The 16,679-nt window shown below is 39.2% G+C and overlaps 1 protein-coding gene and 1 pseudogene across 3 annotated transcripts in view; both read left to right on the top strand.

Moving 5' to 3' along the window:
- LOC102983380 (C-type lectin domain family 4 member A) overlaps window positions 1-11,520 on the top strand; it is a 43,243-nt gene extending 31,723 nt beyond the window's left edge. For all 3 annotated transcript variants that reach the window (XM_055085458.1, XM_028490983.2, XM_028490982.2), the window contains 4 exons: window positions 5,488-5,639; window positions 6,740-6,855; window positions 7,943-10,383; window positions 10,593-11,520. In XM_055085458.1, the coding sequence (XP_054941433.1) occupies window positions 5,488-5,639; window positions 6,740-6,855; window positions 7,943-8,102 (428 nt within the window). In that variant the 3' untranslated portion in view covers window positions 8,103-10,383; window positions 10,593-11,520. The remainder of the gene's footprint in view (window positions 1-5,487; window positions 5,640-6,739; window positions 6,856-7,942; window positions 10,384-10,592) is intronic.
- A 1,111-nt stretch (window positions 11,521-12,631) lies between these two features.
- Window positions 12,632-14,901, top strand: LOC102983672 (alpha/beta hydrolase domain-containing protein 17C-like; annotated as a pseudogene).
- The last annotated feature ends 1,778 nt before the right edge of the window (window positions 14,902-16,679 follow it).

The raw sequence follows: 16,679 nt of genomic DNA, 5'->3' as shown, positions 1-16,679 counted from the left end.
TCTGATTGCTGTGGCTAAAACTTCCAAAACTATGTTGAATAATAGTGGTGAGAGTGGGCAACCTTGTCTTGTTCCTGATCTTAGTGGAAATGGTTTCAGTTTTTCACCATTGAGGACGATGTTGGCTGTGGGTTTGTCATATATGGCCTTTATTATGTTGAGGTAATTTCCCTCTATGCCTACTTTCTGGAGGACTTTTATCATAAATCGGTGTTGAATTTCGTTGAATGCTTTCTCAGCATCTATTGAGATGATCATTTGGTTTTTCTCCTTTAATTTGTTAATATGGTGTGTCACATTGATTGATTTGCGTATATTGAAGAATCCTCGCATTCCTGGGATAAACCCCACTTGGTCATGGTGTGTGATCCTTTTAATGTGCTGTTGGATTCTGTTTGCTAGTATTTTGTTGAGGATTTTTGCATCTGTGTTCATCAGGGATATTGGCCTGTAGTGTTCTTTCTTTGTGACATCTTTGTCTGGTTTCGGTATCAAGGTGACGGTGGCCTCGTAGAATGAGTTTGGGAGTGTTCCTCCCTCTGCTATCTTTTGGAAGAGTTTGAGAAGGATAGGTGTTAGCTCTTCTCTAAATGTTTGATAGAATTCGCCTGTGAAGCTATCTGGTCCTGGGCTTTTGTTTGTTGGAAGATTTTAAATCACAGTTTCAATTTCAGTGCTTGTGATTGGTCTGTTCATATTTTCTATTTCTTCCTGGTTCAGTCTCGGCAGCTTGTGCATGTCTAAGAATTTGTCCATTTCTTCCAGGTTGTCCATTTTATTGGCATACAGTTGCTTGTAGTAATCTCTAATAATCTTTTGTATTTCTGCAGTGTCAGTTGTTACATCTCCTTTTTCATTTCTAATTCTATTGATTTGAGTCTTCTCCCTTTTATTCTTGATGAGTCTGGCTAATGGTTTATCAATTTTATTTATCTTCTCAAAGAACCAGCTTTTAGTTTTATTGATCTTTGCTATTGTTTCCTTCATTTCTTTTTCATTTATTTCTGATCTGATCTTTATGATTTCTTTCCTTCTGCTAAATTTGGGGTTCTTTTGTTCTTCTTTCTCTAATTGCTTTAGGTGCAAAGTTAGGTTGTTTATACGAGATGTTTCCTGTTTCTTAAGGTAGGATTGTATTGCTATAAACTTCCCTCTTAGAACTGCTTTTGCTGCATCCCATAGGTTTTGGGTCGTCGTGTCTCCATTGTCATTTGTTTCTAAGTATTTTTTGATTTCCTCTTTGATTTCTTCAGTGATCACTTCGTTATTAAGTAGTGTATTGTTTAGCCTCCATGTGTTTGTATTTTTTACAGATCTTTTCCTGTAATTGATATCTAGTCTCATAGCGTTGTGGTCAGAAAAGATACTTGATATGATTTCAATTTTCTTAAATTTGCCAAGGCTAGATTTGTGACCCAATATATGATCTATCCTGGAGAATGTTCCATGAGCACTTGAGAAAAATGTGTATTCTGTTGTTTTTGGATGGAATGTCCTATAAATATCAATTAAGTCCATCTTGTGTAATGTATCATTTAAAGCTTGTGTTTCCTTATTTATTTTCATTTTGGATGATCTGTCCAGTGGGTTTGTTATTGTAGTTCTTTTCCTTCTCTTGTGTTTCCTGCCTAGAGAAGTTCCTTTAGCATTTGTTGTAAAGCTTGTTTGGTGGTGCTGAATTATCTCAGCTTTTGCTTGTCTGTAAAGGTTTTAATTTCTCCGTCAAATCTGAATGAGATCCTTGCTGTGTAGAGTAATCTTGGTTGTAGGTTTTTCCCCTTCATCAGTTTAAATATGTCCTGCCATTTGCTTCTGGCTTACAGAGTTTCTGCTGAAAGATCAACTGTTAACCTTATGGGCATCCCCTTGTATGTTATTTGTTGTTTTTCCCTTGCTGCTTTTAATATTTTTCTTTGTGTTTAATTTTTGGTAGTTTGATTAATATGTGTGTTAGACAATTTTTGACATCGACAAATGGCCCATCTAAATAAAAATTTTTAAATTTTTGATAACCATGCACTTACTTTTAATATATATGTCTTTATAAAATCCTCTTGGAGTTTTAAAGTGGGTTTTTTAAGACAACATATAGTTGAGTCTTGTTTTTTGATTCACTCTGACAATCTCTTCTTTTTAATTGGTGCATTTAGATGACTGACATTGAAAGTGATTATTAATACAGTTGTATGGATATCTACCATTTTTATTATTTATTTATATCTTGCCCTTTTTTCTTTTTTATCTTTTTCTACTATTTTATTCTTTTCCTATTTGTGGTTTTAACTGAGCATTTTTACATGTTTCCATTTTTGTTCTATTCTTAGCATGTCAGTTATACTTCTTTTTTTTTAGTGGTTGCCCTCAAGTTTGCAATATACGTTTACAAGTAATCCAAGTCCACTTTCAAATAACTGTATACAGCTTCATGTGTAGTGAGAGTATTTTAAAACAACAAGATGATCCAAATTCCTTCCTCCTATCCCTTGTATCATTGCTATAATTTATTTCACTTACACATTACATAATTGAATACATAGTTGCTATTATTATTATGAACAAATTATCTATTAGATCAATTAAGACTATGAAAAATACAAGTTTTTATTTTACTTTCACTTATTCCTCCTTTGATTTTCTTCCTTTCTTCATGTAGAACCATGTTTCTGACATATATTACTTTTCCTTTCTCTAGAAAGTATCTTTTATCATGTCTTGCAAGGGAGGTTTACTGGCAACACATTCCCTCCGTTTTTGTTTGTCTGAAGAAGTTCTTATTTTTAATTCACCTTTGAAGGTTAATTTTGCATGTTACAGAAATAGGATAGTAGTTTTTTTCTTTCAACACTTTAAATATTTCACTCCACTCTCTTCTTGCTTCTGTGGTTTCTGCAAAGTCTGATGTAATTTTTATCTTTGCTCTTTTATAGGAGGTGTTTTTTCCCCTTCTGGCTTCTTTAAGGATTTTTCTTTGTCTTTGATATTCTGTAGCTTGAATATGGTGTCTAGGTGTAGTTTTCTTCAGCATTTATCCTGCTTGGTATCTGTAATTAATTTGGGGAAATTCTCAAACATTATTGTTTCAATATTTCTTCTGTTCTTTTTCTCTCTTTACTCTCCTGATATTCTCATTACACATATGTTACGACTTTTTTTGCTGCCTTACATTTCTTGGAGATTCTCTTCTCTTTTTTTTTTCAGTCTTTTTTCTCCTTGCTTTTTAGTTTTGGAGTCTTCTATTGAGATATCTTCATGCACAGAGATTTTTTTTTTCCCTCAGCTGTGTCCACTCTATTAATCAGCTCACTAAAGGTATTCTTCATTTCTGTTACAGTATTTTCCATCTATAGCATTTTGTTTCGTTTTTTTCTTAGAATTTCCATCTCTCTGCTTACATTGCCCACCTGTTCTTGCATGCTGTCTACTTTGTCCATTAGAACCTTTAACATGTTTGGTTTTTTTAAGATGAATTTATTTATTTATCTATATATTTTTATTTTTGGCTGTGTTGGGTCTGTTGCTGTGTGCGGGCTTTCTCTAGTTGCAGTGAGTGGGGGCTACTCTTTGTTGCGGTGAGTGGGCTTCTCATTGCGGTGGCTTCTCTTGTTGCGGAACATGGGCTCTAGGCATACAGGCTTCTGTAGTTGTGGCACACAGGCTTAGTTGCTCCACGGCATGTGGGATCTTCCCGGATCAGTGCTCGAACCCGTGTCCCCTGTATTGGCAGGCGATTCTGGGCTCTAGGCATACAGGCTTCTGTAGTTGTGGCACACAGGCTTAGTTGCTTCACGGCATGTGGGATCTTCCCGGATCAGTGCTCGAACCCGTGTCCCCTGTCTTTAACCACTGTGCCATGAAGGAAGTCCCTAGAGCCTTTAACATGTTAATCACAGTTGTTTTAAATTCCTGGTCTGATCATTCCAATATCTCTGCCCCATTAAGCATCTGCGTCTGATGCTTGCTCTGTCTATTGAAACTGTATATTGTTTGTTTTAATATGTCTTTGTGTTTTTTTCTCATTAGCTGGACATGATGTACTGAGTAAAAGGAACTGCTGTAAATAGGCCTTAAAAATGTGATCATGAGGTGTGGGGGGAGGGGAGGCATTCTATAATCCTATGATTTGGTTCATTCTTTTAGTGAGTCTTTGCCTTTGGGCTTTGAGCTTACAAGTTCTTCTTCTCAGTTGTTTTTATTAACCCCTTTAGAGTGGGACAGGTGGCTAGAGTGGGCTTTACTTGGGTATTTTCCTTTCCCTAGTCAGTTAGGGTCTGATAAATCCCCAGGAGCTTAGGCTCTGGTTAGATAGTTTCTCCTGTGCACAGATCTTCTCAAAAAGAAAAGAATCCTCTGGTGTATTTCAGAATGGTACCTTTTGCCCTGCTTTTGCCAGAAGCACAGGAGACTTTTTCTCAGATACTTACTGTGAGCACCTGGTGGAACTCCAGGATGTAAAACTCACAGAAGTGTTGGGGCCTCTACGTTGACTGGGTCACCCTGGACTTTTTATCTCTCAGAGTTGTCTACACTGAGCCTCCAGCAATTTCACAGTTTCAGTTCAGGTTGCCATGCCCTGGGACTTGTTCCCAAAGAGGTTTCTGCTCCAGTACAAAATTGTGATTCTCTGTATTTGCTTTTGTGTCTCTACAACTTTGGGGGCAGTGGTTTGCTCTGTGAAGAGTTGCTGATTTTCAGTTTGTTCAGCTTTTTACTTGTTAGAATGGAGTGGTGACTTCCAAGCTTCTTACCAGACTGGAAACTGGAAGTCTGTTTACTTGTTGTTGTTGTTTTACTCTATTTTGTCTCTGTTGTTCAGCTGAGTAATTTCTGTTATTCTATCTTTTAGTTCACTGATTTCTCTGTCCTCTTTATTCTGCTGTTGAGCCCAACCACTGAGCTTTTAATTTTGGTTATTATATTTTTCAACTATAAAATTCCATTTGATTCTCCTTTTTATCTTTAATTTTTTTGCTGAGATCCTCTATTTCTTTGCTGAGGCTTTCTATTTTTTCATTTGGTTCAAATGTTTGTACTTTCTTGTTGAAGCATCTTTCCATGGCTTCTTTTAAATCTTTGGCACATAATTCTAGTATTTCTCTTATCTTGGTATTGGCATATATATTTTCTTTTTTTTAAAAAAAATTGACTTTTGAGAACTTTGTGGTTCTTGGTATGATAAGTAATTTTCCATTGAGACCTGGACATTTTTGTATTATATTCTGAGAGTTTGGATCTTATTTAAACTTCTGTTTTAGGTGGTTTTTCCTGACACCACCCTGGCCAGGGAAATCGTCCCTACCTTGTTATTGCATGATGTAGGTAGACTTGACTTCCTTGACACCTGATGGGCAGGGGCTCCTGTTACTCCTGGGTCAAGATGGGAGTCCTGCTTTCCATGCAGTCTCCTCTGGTCCTTAATTTTTTATAATACACACATGTAAAAAATTACTTTTCTTATATTGCACTGTTATGGCCTTCTTCTCAATACAGGGAAAGACTGGAGCTGCTGCCCAAAGAATTGGACGTCATTTAGTTCTAGCTGCTATTTTATTTCTACTGAAGAAAATATTTGGGATGAGAGTGAGAAGAGATGCTCAAGAATGAAGGCTCACCTGCTGGTGATCAACAGCAAGGATGAGCAGGTACTTTCTAATTGATAATGGCGTCAGGAGTGTTCCCTGTCTTTTTAACATCTTTCTTGGCTAAGAAGATTTTTATCGTCTTGGGATATTGGTGCTGTGGCAGAAGGCTTAAGAAAATAGTTAGAAAAGGCTACCTAAGGTTTTACATTCCACGCCTTCTTCCTGCTTCTATAAAACTAACCTCCCCCCAAATAAATTGGGGCATTGAAAATATAATAAGTAGAGGTTGAGTGGAAGGCTGAAAATATTTCAGCCTGAAATATCAGTTTATTATTTCAACATGTAAATGTTTTATAAATTATTAACTAACAGAGAAGGGGTATCAAGTCCAATTGGGAAATGAAGTTCCATCATGAAGAGTCACAATCACCAATCAGAAACGATTGTTAACAATCTGAAGTTGTTAAAAGGAAAATTATTTAATCTGCAAAATTTTTCTCATCTACGACTTTGAAGAACACCCTCTCTTAGGGAAGAAGTGAAGGGAAGAGTCTGAGATGAGAATTCATTATGATCATGAATAGAATTTGCCTCCATATGTATCAAACATTGGTATGTTCTGAATGTTTGTGTCCTGCCACCCCAGTTCATATGTTGAAATCCTAACCTTCAAAGATGATAGTATTAGGAAGTGGGGCTTTTGGGAGCTGCATAGGCCATGAGGGTGAAGCCTTCATGGATGGGATTAATTTTTTTTAAAAAGAGATTCTACAGAGCAACGTCGCCCCTTCTACCACGTGAGCACACAGTGAGAAAGCACTGGTTAGGAACCAGGAGGAAGGGCCTCATCCTACCATGTTGGTACCCTGACCTGGGATTTCTAGCCTCCAGAACTGTGAGAAACAAACTTCTGTTATTTATAAGAGACTCAGTCTGTGGTATTTTGTTACAGCAGCCTGAACAGACTAAGACCAACATCATGTTCACAAGTGATATCTTTGATCCTGCTCTGCTTAGTCAGAAAAAACCTAGGCTCCTCTGCAGGGCCCCCATGTGGCTCTTCCTGGATCCTCTCCTTTTCTTCTCTTCTCCCTTAAGCCAGGAACTCAGTTCAACCTGACTGTTCTTAAGGCTATACCTCCTTCCTTTTCTTCCCTTAGGATATCATCACCCGGAAACTGAGAGGAAATTCTGTTTATTATGTGGGGCTGTCAGACCCAGAGGGGAAAAGACATTGGCAATGGGTCGATCAGACACCATACAATAAAAGTGCCACGTGAGTATAGAATTAGATAAAGGAGCCCTGGGTCCTGCATCATACAGGGGTTTTAGGGTGTTCCAATGATCAGTTATTAAAATAAAATAGCTCATGCTGTATACCTGAAACTAACACAACATTGTAAATCAACTATACTTCAATAGAAGAAAAAAGCTCACTCTTCTTTTAATTCTTGGGCACTAGGTTAAATAATTTTCCTTATTATCTCACTCAATCATCATAATAATTCTATGAGGCACACATTATAATTTTTCTACTATAGAGATGAAGAAACTGAGTTTAAAGAGTTTAGATGACTAAACTCTCAGTGGTTATCCAGCAGTGGTAACAGTGGTCCTCAAACCCAGGTCTGTTTGATATCAAAGTTGGGGCTTTCAACCACTACACTATCTCTCTAAATATAATGAAAATTTATGTCAATTAAGATCGTAACCAATTATTGAGATTTAATAACTCTCATACAGCAAATAAGTTAAATTCTGATAGTCTTATGATATCTCATATTTATGAAGTTCTTTTAAAACTCTTAAGTACTTTAGTACATTATAGTACATTACCACCTTTGATCCTAATATCACTGTGTGAAATATATAGGGATATTAATCTAGTCTCTGCGAATCTGTGAAGTTAAATTACTTGTCCAAGGTAACAGGCATAGTAGCAGATTCGGAGATTTTAACTAGTTCTTCAGACTCCAAAAGCAGTGCATAAAAAAAGAAACAAACTACCCTGATACTTGAGACCAGTGTGAAGTCTTTTACATCATTTAAGGGAGCCTGTGGACTGACAGTTTCCTGGGAACAGGATATAAAATGGACAAACAGAAGGGAGACTGGAACATCTGCTGGGAGAATGTTTAATGCAATAAGATGACACAATACTGGGTGATGTAAGAACAATTTTCAAGGGAAATACCAGAGACACAGATGGAGGGAAAACTCCATGAGAAGCGGGAAGGAATGATTTGGGCATATCTGACTTTGACTTCCACACAGTTCAATCCCAGCCCCCTCTCTTACTGTCTCTTTTCAAAGCACTGTTTAAAGAAACATTCTCATTCTTTTTTTCCCTTTCTGGCACTCAGATTCTGGCACAGGGGTGAACCCAATAATCGTTATGAGCGTTGCGTTGTGCTAAATGCTCCTTCAGGAGAATGGGGCTGGAATGATGTTCCTTGTAATGAGCGTCAGAAGTCAATTTGCAAGATGATGAAGATCTACTTACGAATGGAACATTCTCCATGACCGTGAGGTTGAATTGGTATCCACCATCACAGAGATAGCTAATATGTTCTTTTTTTAAAAAATTTAATTTTATTTACTTTTTATACAGCAGGTTCTTATTAGTTATCTATTTTATACATAGTAGTGTATATATGTCACTCCCAATCTCCCAGTTCATTCCACCACCCCGCCACTTTCCCCCCTTGGTGTCCATACGTTTGTTCTCTACACCTGTGTCTCTATTTCTGCCCAGCAAACCGGTTCATCTGTACCATTTTTCTAGGTTCCACATATATGTGTTAATATACGATATTTGTTTTTCTCTTAGAGATAGCTAATATGTTCTTGTTATTCATGTGTAAGTCTTTATAAGGGATCTTCATAGAATTTTTCAGTAGGCTGTCACCTATTCCATTTATGATAAAGTCAGTGCACACATTCATTCATTTGTTCATTCATGAAATTTTAGGGGAGCAAAAGTTGCCACCCCAAAATGTCTTTTTGGGAAGTGCATAGTTTCAAGCTGAAAACAATCAAGGCCAAAAAGACTAAGGAAAAAACTTTCACTTTCCCCCTAGCTGCCTAAAGAATGGAGATGTAGGATCAGTTCTAGGAAGTGATCACCATAGATCACTATAGTATGAACTAGGTATATAGACAGGGAGGAGCCTGGCAAAGTCTGTTTGTTAAAATTCCTCTCTGTGTCCCATTGTCTCTGTGTGGCCCAGCAAACATTTGTTTATCAGGCTTTTGCTTTTCCATCTCCATGTCAGTTGCCTTCTTCTCCTTTGAGGTCCTAAACCACTACCCCCAACATCCTCTTTTGTCTTTAGCTGCATAAGGTATTTTAGGTGAGGACTTTGGCCATTTGGGTGAGTTACTCAGTTTTCCTGGGTCTCTCCCATGTATACATGTTATTAAGCTTTGATTTTTTTCCTGTTAATCTGGCTCATGTCAATTTTAATTCTTAGGCCAGCCAGAAGAACCTAGAAAGGGTAGAGGAGAATTTCTTTCTACCAGACAAAATGAACATATATTGACCATTTTCCATGTGCAGAGACTATACTGGACAGCCCCTTTGCAGACAAATGGAGGGGGCCTGAGCCTCATCTCCTAATTTTTGTCTGATTGCTAAGGGGTTAGATACGAATATAGTTATATGTTTTGGTTCCTCTATCTGTCTGGAGTTTTCTCTGTATGGGTTGGTCAACAGCAAAATAATCCCAACCATTACTTTTTATTTCTCTCAGACAGATTTATTACCTTTAACTAAAAGCATATTTTGTAAAGGTGGAATGTAATACACGTCAGTGAATGATAAATTCCAGCTTTGGTCCGGTAGATGCTTTGGGCTTCTTAACATTCTCTGTTTAGTCTTGGGCTGTCATTTAACATCAGCGTACAAGCAAAGGGAAATCAGAGGTTGAGCACTGGAGATTTAGAATTAGAGAATCAGAACTGGAAGTTGTTACTGGTGAGTTGACATAGACATGTTCATCAGGTATTTTGATAATTTTTTCCTTTGGTTAAATTTTACAGTTTCTAGGTATGTATTTCCACTCAGAATGGCCCCTGATATATTTATATTCCTATCTTTACTATAGTTATTATAGATCATTTTTTTCTACTACAATATATCATATTTACAATAAAGTCTATTATTCATTGCATTAGTATGGTAATTATAATTGATCATGATAAAGCCAATTCTAGCCATGGCTATCCCAATGTGACCTCCTGAGATGATGCCCTGATTATCTTGATGCAAATGAGTAATTATATTTGCCACTTATTTCCTGATTATATCTAAAGATGAGTTATTTTTATACAGGTCTGATCTTATCCATTGTATGTAGAATATACCAGTTTATACCTCCCAGAAAGCAATTTACTTAATTCTGGGAGAATTCTAGGGGGACTTTATTTACAATGAGCCTTTCCCATTATTATTTCAATAATATGGGGATGGAATGAAGGAAGGGCAAAAAGGACCACTTCAGTAACTGCCTTTGTCGGACTAGACGGTGTGCTTGACCTGGAGTGAAATGGAAAATAGTGATATTAGTCAATGCTGGACCTTTTCTCTTCTTTCCACCTTGTATTTTATGAATGTGATTCAGAGCCTATTTTCTTTAATTTTCCTTTGAGCACCAGCAATTAAGTTTGTGCATAATAGATTTTATGTAAGATTTGTGTTTAAAGAGTGATATTAAAATGAAGAAGCGGGCTTACCTGGTGGCGCAGTGGTTGGGAGTCCGCCTGCCGATGCAGGGGACACGGGTTCGTGCCCCGGTCCGGGAGGGTAAATTATACAGCCAATATTCCAACAGTTGTCGGATTGAGAGTCTGCAGAATCAGAAAATGTTCTTCCAGCCCCAAGACAAGTGAGACAGAGTCTTATAGCAGAACAAGTGACATAAAAAGGCTAGCTCTGGGCTTCCCTGGTGGCGCAGTGGCTGAGAATCCGCCTGCTGATGCAGGGGACATGGGTTCGTACCCAGGTCCGGGAAGATCCCACATGCCGCGGAGCGGCTGGGCCCGTGAGCCATGGGCGCTGAGCCTGCGCGTCCGGAGCCTGCGCTCCGCAACGCGAGAAGTCACAACAGTGAGAGGCCCGCGTACCGCAAAAATTAAAATAAAATCAAGACGCATCCAGCTGAGGACCAATTAATGGACAGAATTGTGAAAATAATAAAATAGCTGTTTTAAACCACTAAGTTTTGGGGTGGCTTATTATTCAGTAATATGTAATTGAAATTCTTTAAAATTATATTACAGTTTTGAACTAAGATTCTGCAAAATAATTAACATATCCAATCATACTGTTGTCTCTAAAAATATTAGTAATAATGGAAAAATGAGAGTAGATTAATTTTACCATTAGTGAATGAAATGCAGATTGAAGTGTTTATTTTTTATATAATTTTAATTCCTATTCTTATATAGTAGGCATATTGTATTACATGGTAGGTATGTGATTCTTATATAAATATTCAATATTAAGTGTGTATATACTAAATTTTTTCCTACTGTTAAGGATGTACAATCAAAACTTGTTCTGAGATCACTATTCTAGAAAATCAATCTTAAAATTCTTGATTAAAGTTTAGGTAAATATTCTTTGAGGTTAAAAAGTGATAGACTACAAATGAACTTACTTACAAAACAGAAATAGAGTCACAGATGTAGAAAACAAATTTATGGCTACCAAGGGGGAAAGGTGGAGGAGGGATAAATTGGGAGATTGGGATTGACATATACACACTGCTATATGTAAAATAGATAACTAGTAAGAAGCTATTGTGTAGCACAAGGAACTCTACTCAATACTCTGTAATGACCTATATGGGAAAAGAATCTAAAAAAGAGTGGATATGCGTATATGTATAACTGATTCACTTTGCTGTAAGGCAGAAACTAACACAACATTGTAAATCAACTAAACTCCATTAAAAACTAATTTTAAAAAAGATAGACTACATACAGAACTATTTGAAGACTGTGTTTATGTGTTGGTTTATCTGACGGATATATAAGTCTATAAATTAAATATATCTTAGAATTTTGGTCTCTATATTCATCTTTATAGTTGCTATTAAAAACAAATAAACATATAAACAAAAAAAATCTACCAACACCTCAAGCTCTTTTGGTCAATCTGTCACTTAGTAAATGGAAGAGGAGGCAGAAACTCTGGAATGTCCAGTACTAGGCAAAATATTCTTGTCCATTGGAATTAAAATGATCAACCTGGATGTTTTCTCTGAAGGTGGGAATTGCTGAGACCTGATAATCCTTTACGGCCTGTTTAATGTTAATTTGGTTTAGATGATCTTAATACTGCAACATGGATTAACCGGCCTGTCTTTGCCAATATACAAATCATCGGTGGTGTGCATTTTGTCAAAGATGAATTCAATGACCGTAGGATAGACGAAATAATGTGACGATTCAATTGTATTAAAGCCAAGTGTTCAGTATAAGGGTGTGAGTAAATTATTTTTAAGGGTATTGTTGAGCTACAGAATCAGCTATTCCTGTAGCACATTCTACTCTGAATTTTGAGTAGTGAAAGTTAATAAAATTTCTAATTACTTGTTTGATTGAATCTTCACCGCTGTAAGAAAATATATTGTATATTTTTAGTGACCAGACTTTACTGGGGTTTAATTTATATACAGTAAAAAGCTAACAGTTTCAGAGTACAGTAGAATCATTTCGACAAATGTATACAAACCTGTAGCCAACATGTCAATCAATATAAAGAACATTTCCATCATCGTGGAACATTTCCTTGTGCCCCTACTCCAGAAAAACAGTGATCTGATTTCTATCAACATATATTTGCTTTACCAGCTCTAAAATTTTATATGAGGAATAATAAAGTATGCTCTTTTGTTTCCACTTTCCTTTGCTCAATATTTGTGACATTCATCCAAGTTTTTGCATTTTTTTCCAGCTGTACATTCGATTTTACTGTTGACTTGTATTCCTTTGTATATCATATATCATAATGTTATCCATTCTTCTTTTGGTAACGAATGAGTTCTTTCTAGGCGGGGCGGGCAGCCCGCCGCCGCCCTGCTCGCCCGCTCCTCGCCGCAGTCCCGCCCGCCCTCGCTCCCGAGCCAGTCGGCCTGCCTGCCGTGCCAGCGGCGGCGGGCTCGAGGCCGCCCAGGTGCCCGAACCAGGCCCCGGATGAACGGCTTCTCGCCGGGAGAGCTGTGCTGGCTCTTCGGCTGCCCACCCTGCCCGAGCCGCATCGCCGCCACACTGGCCTTCCTGCCGCCCTTGCCCGCCTCCACGGTGCTGGCGCCCGAGCAGCGCGGCCCCGATGCGCCCGCCCCGGCCTCGGCCGCCGCCTCCGCAGCCCGAGGAGCCTGCACCGGAGCGAGCGCGCCGACCGGCAGTACTCGCGGCGCTAGCTGGACGCCGTCGAGGTCTTCTCGCGCACGGGCCGGGACCACCGGCTCGGCTGCATGTTCGTGTGCTGTGCGACCTGCTGCTCTTCTCGCTCGGCAACGCCGTGGACCTGGGCCAGATGTGCAGCTTCTTTTGATACATCGGCCTCAGCTCGCGCATCAACTGCAACATCTTCTCCTACCACTACTCGGGCTGCGGCGTCAGGTAGGGCAAGCCCTCGGAGAAGAACCTCAACGCTGGGACTTCCCTGGTGGCTCAGTGGTTAAGAATCCGCCTGCCAATGCAGGGGACACGGGTTCCAGCCCTGGTCCGGGAAGATCCCACATGCCGCGGAGCAACTAAGCCCGTGCGCCACAACTACCGAGCCTGCGCTCTAGAGCCCGCGTTCCAGCCCTGGTCCGGGAAGATCCCACATGCCGCGGAGCAACTAAGCCCGTGCGCCACAACTACTGAGCCTGTGCTCTAGAGCCCATGAGCCACAACTACTGAGTCCACGCACCGCATCTACAGAAGCCCCCGCACTCTAGAGCCCATGCTCTGCAACAATAGAAGCCACCACAGTGAGAGGCCGGAGCACCGCAAGTAAGAGTGGCCCCCGCTCGCTGCAACTAGAGAAAGCCCGTGCATAGCAGCTAAGACCCAACACAGCCAAAAATAATAAATAAATAAAAATAAATTAAAAGAACCTCAGCGCTGGTATCGACGCCACGTGGCAGGCACTGCGCACCCGGTATGGCGTAAGTCCTGAGAACATGATCCCGTATGGCCAGAGCATTGGGACCATCCCCACGGTAGACCTGGCCTCCAGGTATCAGTGTGCAGCCGTGATTCTCCATTTGCCTCTGATGTCTGGATTGCGTGTGGCTTTTCCGAATACCAGGAAAGCATACTGCTTTGATGCTTTCCCCAACATTGACAAGATATCTAAAATCACCTCTTCTGTGTTGGTCATTCACGGTACAGAGGAGGAGGTCATCGATTTCTCCCATGGCCTGGCCATGTACGAGTGCTGTCCCCGGGCCTTGGAGCCCCTCCGGGTCGAAGGAGCCGGGGATAATGACATAGAGCTGTATGCACAATACCTAGAAAGACTACAACAGTTCATGTCTCCCGAACTTCCTAATTCCTGAAGATGACTTGATTTTACCTCATACTGTGAACACAAGAGTCCTCGGTTTTGCACATGCTTTAACTGGATAGCTGTCATGGCGGGATAACCACGAGGAAGTGCCCAGCTTTCAGGCGTCCTACTCAAAGAGCTGAGGGCATCTCGGTCTTTCGTATCTAGAGGTTCTACTACTCACGCATCATGTTAAAGTGAACAGCTGTGATTCCCAGCTTCATCGCCTTGCAGAATGGGAATGAGAGCTGAGTGGGAGGACCGTTTTCTCCTGCTGTAAAAAGGTTGCTCAGAGTCCTTTCTCAACCTAAGTCACCACGTAGGATTCACTTATGCAGGACTCAACCTGTCTCCACCCATGTTCTCAGTATTTGACCTGCAGCTCTCTTTCAGCCACTGGATTCATGGGTCCAATCTGTTTGTGAAGCTGTGATAGTGTAGCTGGAAACCACTGTGATGAAAATTCCTTCGTTAATTTTTGTTAACATGCTGCTCTTTCCCCCAAACAAACCAATTAAAGGGTAATTTACTGGAACTATGGTGAACGGCTCATCAACTGGAACCATATAAATATAACTGGAATATTCTTAAACAGAGGAAACTGTTTTTTATTTAAGTGTAAATTTATTACTAGAGTTTTAATATTTTGATCGTCTGGTTGGTCTAACAAAGAACCTAGCCAACTGTCCTTCTGTAAAGTCCTCCTTGTAGGCTTTTTAAAAGTACTGTACCTATCTGCAATTACATTGTGCATAGATTCTTAACAGGTAGTTTTCTTTCCTCAGGCTACAACAACAAACTGCAAATTCCTTGTTTGTAATGTAAATGATTGAATACATTTTGTTAACATGTTTTTATTCCTATGTTTCACTATTAAAAATTTTATAACATTAAAAAAAACAAATGAGTTCTTTCTAGGTTTTAGATATTACAAATAAAGCTGCTATAAACATTTGTGTATATGTCTTTTTGTGGGCATGTGTTTTCATTTGTCCTGGATATGTAACTAGGAATGGAGTGTATTAACCATTACAGTATCATAAAGAATAGTTGAAATGCTCTAAAAATCCCCTGTGCCGCACCTATTCATTTTCCACTCTTCCATGACCCTTAGCCACCACTGATCTTTCTATAGTTTCTATAGTTTTGCCTTTTTCAGGTTGTCATATAGATGGAATCATACATTACGGACCCTTTTCAGGCTGGCTTATTTCACTTAGCAGTATGCATTTAAGGATTCCTCCATGTCTTTTGTGGCTTGATAGCTCATTTATTATTTTATTTTATTTTATTTTATTTTATTTTTTTGTGGTACGCGGGCCTCTCACTGTTGTGGCCTCTCCCGTTGCGGAGCACAGGCTCCGGACGCGCAGGCTCAGCAGTCATGTCTCACGGGCCCAGCCGCTCCGCGGCATGCGGGATCCTCCCGGACCGGGGCACGAACCCGCGTCCCCCGCATCGGCAGGCGGACTCTCAACCACTGCGCCACCAGGGAAGCCCAGCTCATTTATTTTTATCGAAGAAAATATTTCATGGTATGGATGTGCCACAGTTTATCTACTTATCTATCGAAGGGCATCTTGGTTGTTTCCAATTTTTGACATTTGTGAATAAAGCTGCTGTAAACATTCACGTGCAGATGTTTGTGTGAACATGCTTTCAGCTCATTTAGGTAAATACCTAGGAGCACAGTTGCTGGATTTTATGGTAAGACTATGCATAGCTTTGTAAGAAACTGCCCAACTGTCTTCCAAAGTGGCTATCTCATTTTGTATTCCCATCAACGATGAATGAGACTTCCTATTGCTTTACATCCTGACCAGCATTTGGTATTGTCAGGGTTTTTGGATTTTAGCCATTCTAATAGGCGTGTAGGGGGCATATCTTGTTTTAATTTGCAGTTCCTTAATGGCAAATGATACTGAACATCTTTTCATATGCTTATTTGCCATCTATATGTCTTCTTTGGTGAAGTGTCTGTTCAGATATTTTGCTCATTTTTTAATTGAGTTGTTTGTTTTCTTATTGTTGAGATTTAAGAGTTTGTTGGTTCTTTTGGATACAAGTTCTTTTTATCAGATATGTTTTGTAAATATTTTCTCCCAGTCTGTAGTTTGTGTTTTCATTCTTTTAACAGTGCCTTTCACAGAATGGAATTTTTAAATTTTAATAAATTCCAACTTACCAATTATTTTTTCATGGATCATACTTTTGGTGTTATATCTAAAAATTCATTGCCAAGCCCAAGGCCACCTAGATTTTCTCCCATGTTGCAGTCAAGAAGTTTTACAGTTTTGTATTTTATTTTTAGGTCTATATTCCATTTTGAATTAATTTTTGTGAAGGTATAAAGTCTGTGTCTAGATTCTTTTTTCTTTTTTTTTTTGCATGTTGTCGCCCAGTTGTTGTTTTTTTTTCTGTGTGTGTGTGTGTGTGTGTGTGTGTGTGTGTGTACGTATGTCTTTTTTGTTTTTTAACATCTTTATTGGAGTATAATTGCTTTACAATGGTGTGTTAGTTTCTGCTTTATAACAAAGTAAATCAGCTATACGTAT

This window comes from Physeter macrocephalus, chromosome 6 (genome assembly GCF_002837175.3).
Source record: "Physeter macrocephalus isolate SW-GA chromosome 6, ASM283717v5, whole genome shotgun sequence".
In the NCBI taxonomy this organism is placed as follows: Eukaryota; Metazoa; Chordata; class Mammalia; order Artiodactyla; family Physeteridae; genus Physeter; species Physeter macrocephalus.
Note: the sequence above shows the minus strand (reverse complement) of the source record. Positions and strands in the feature narration are given on the sequence as shown.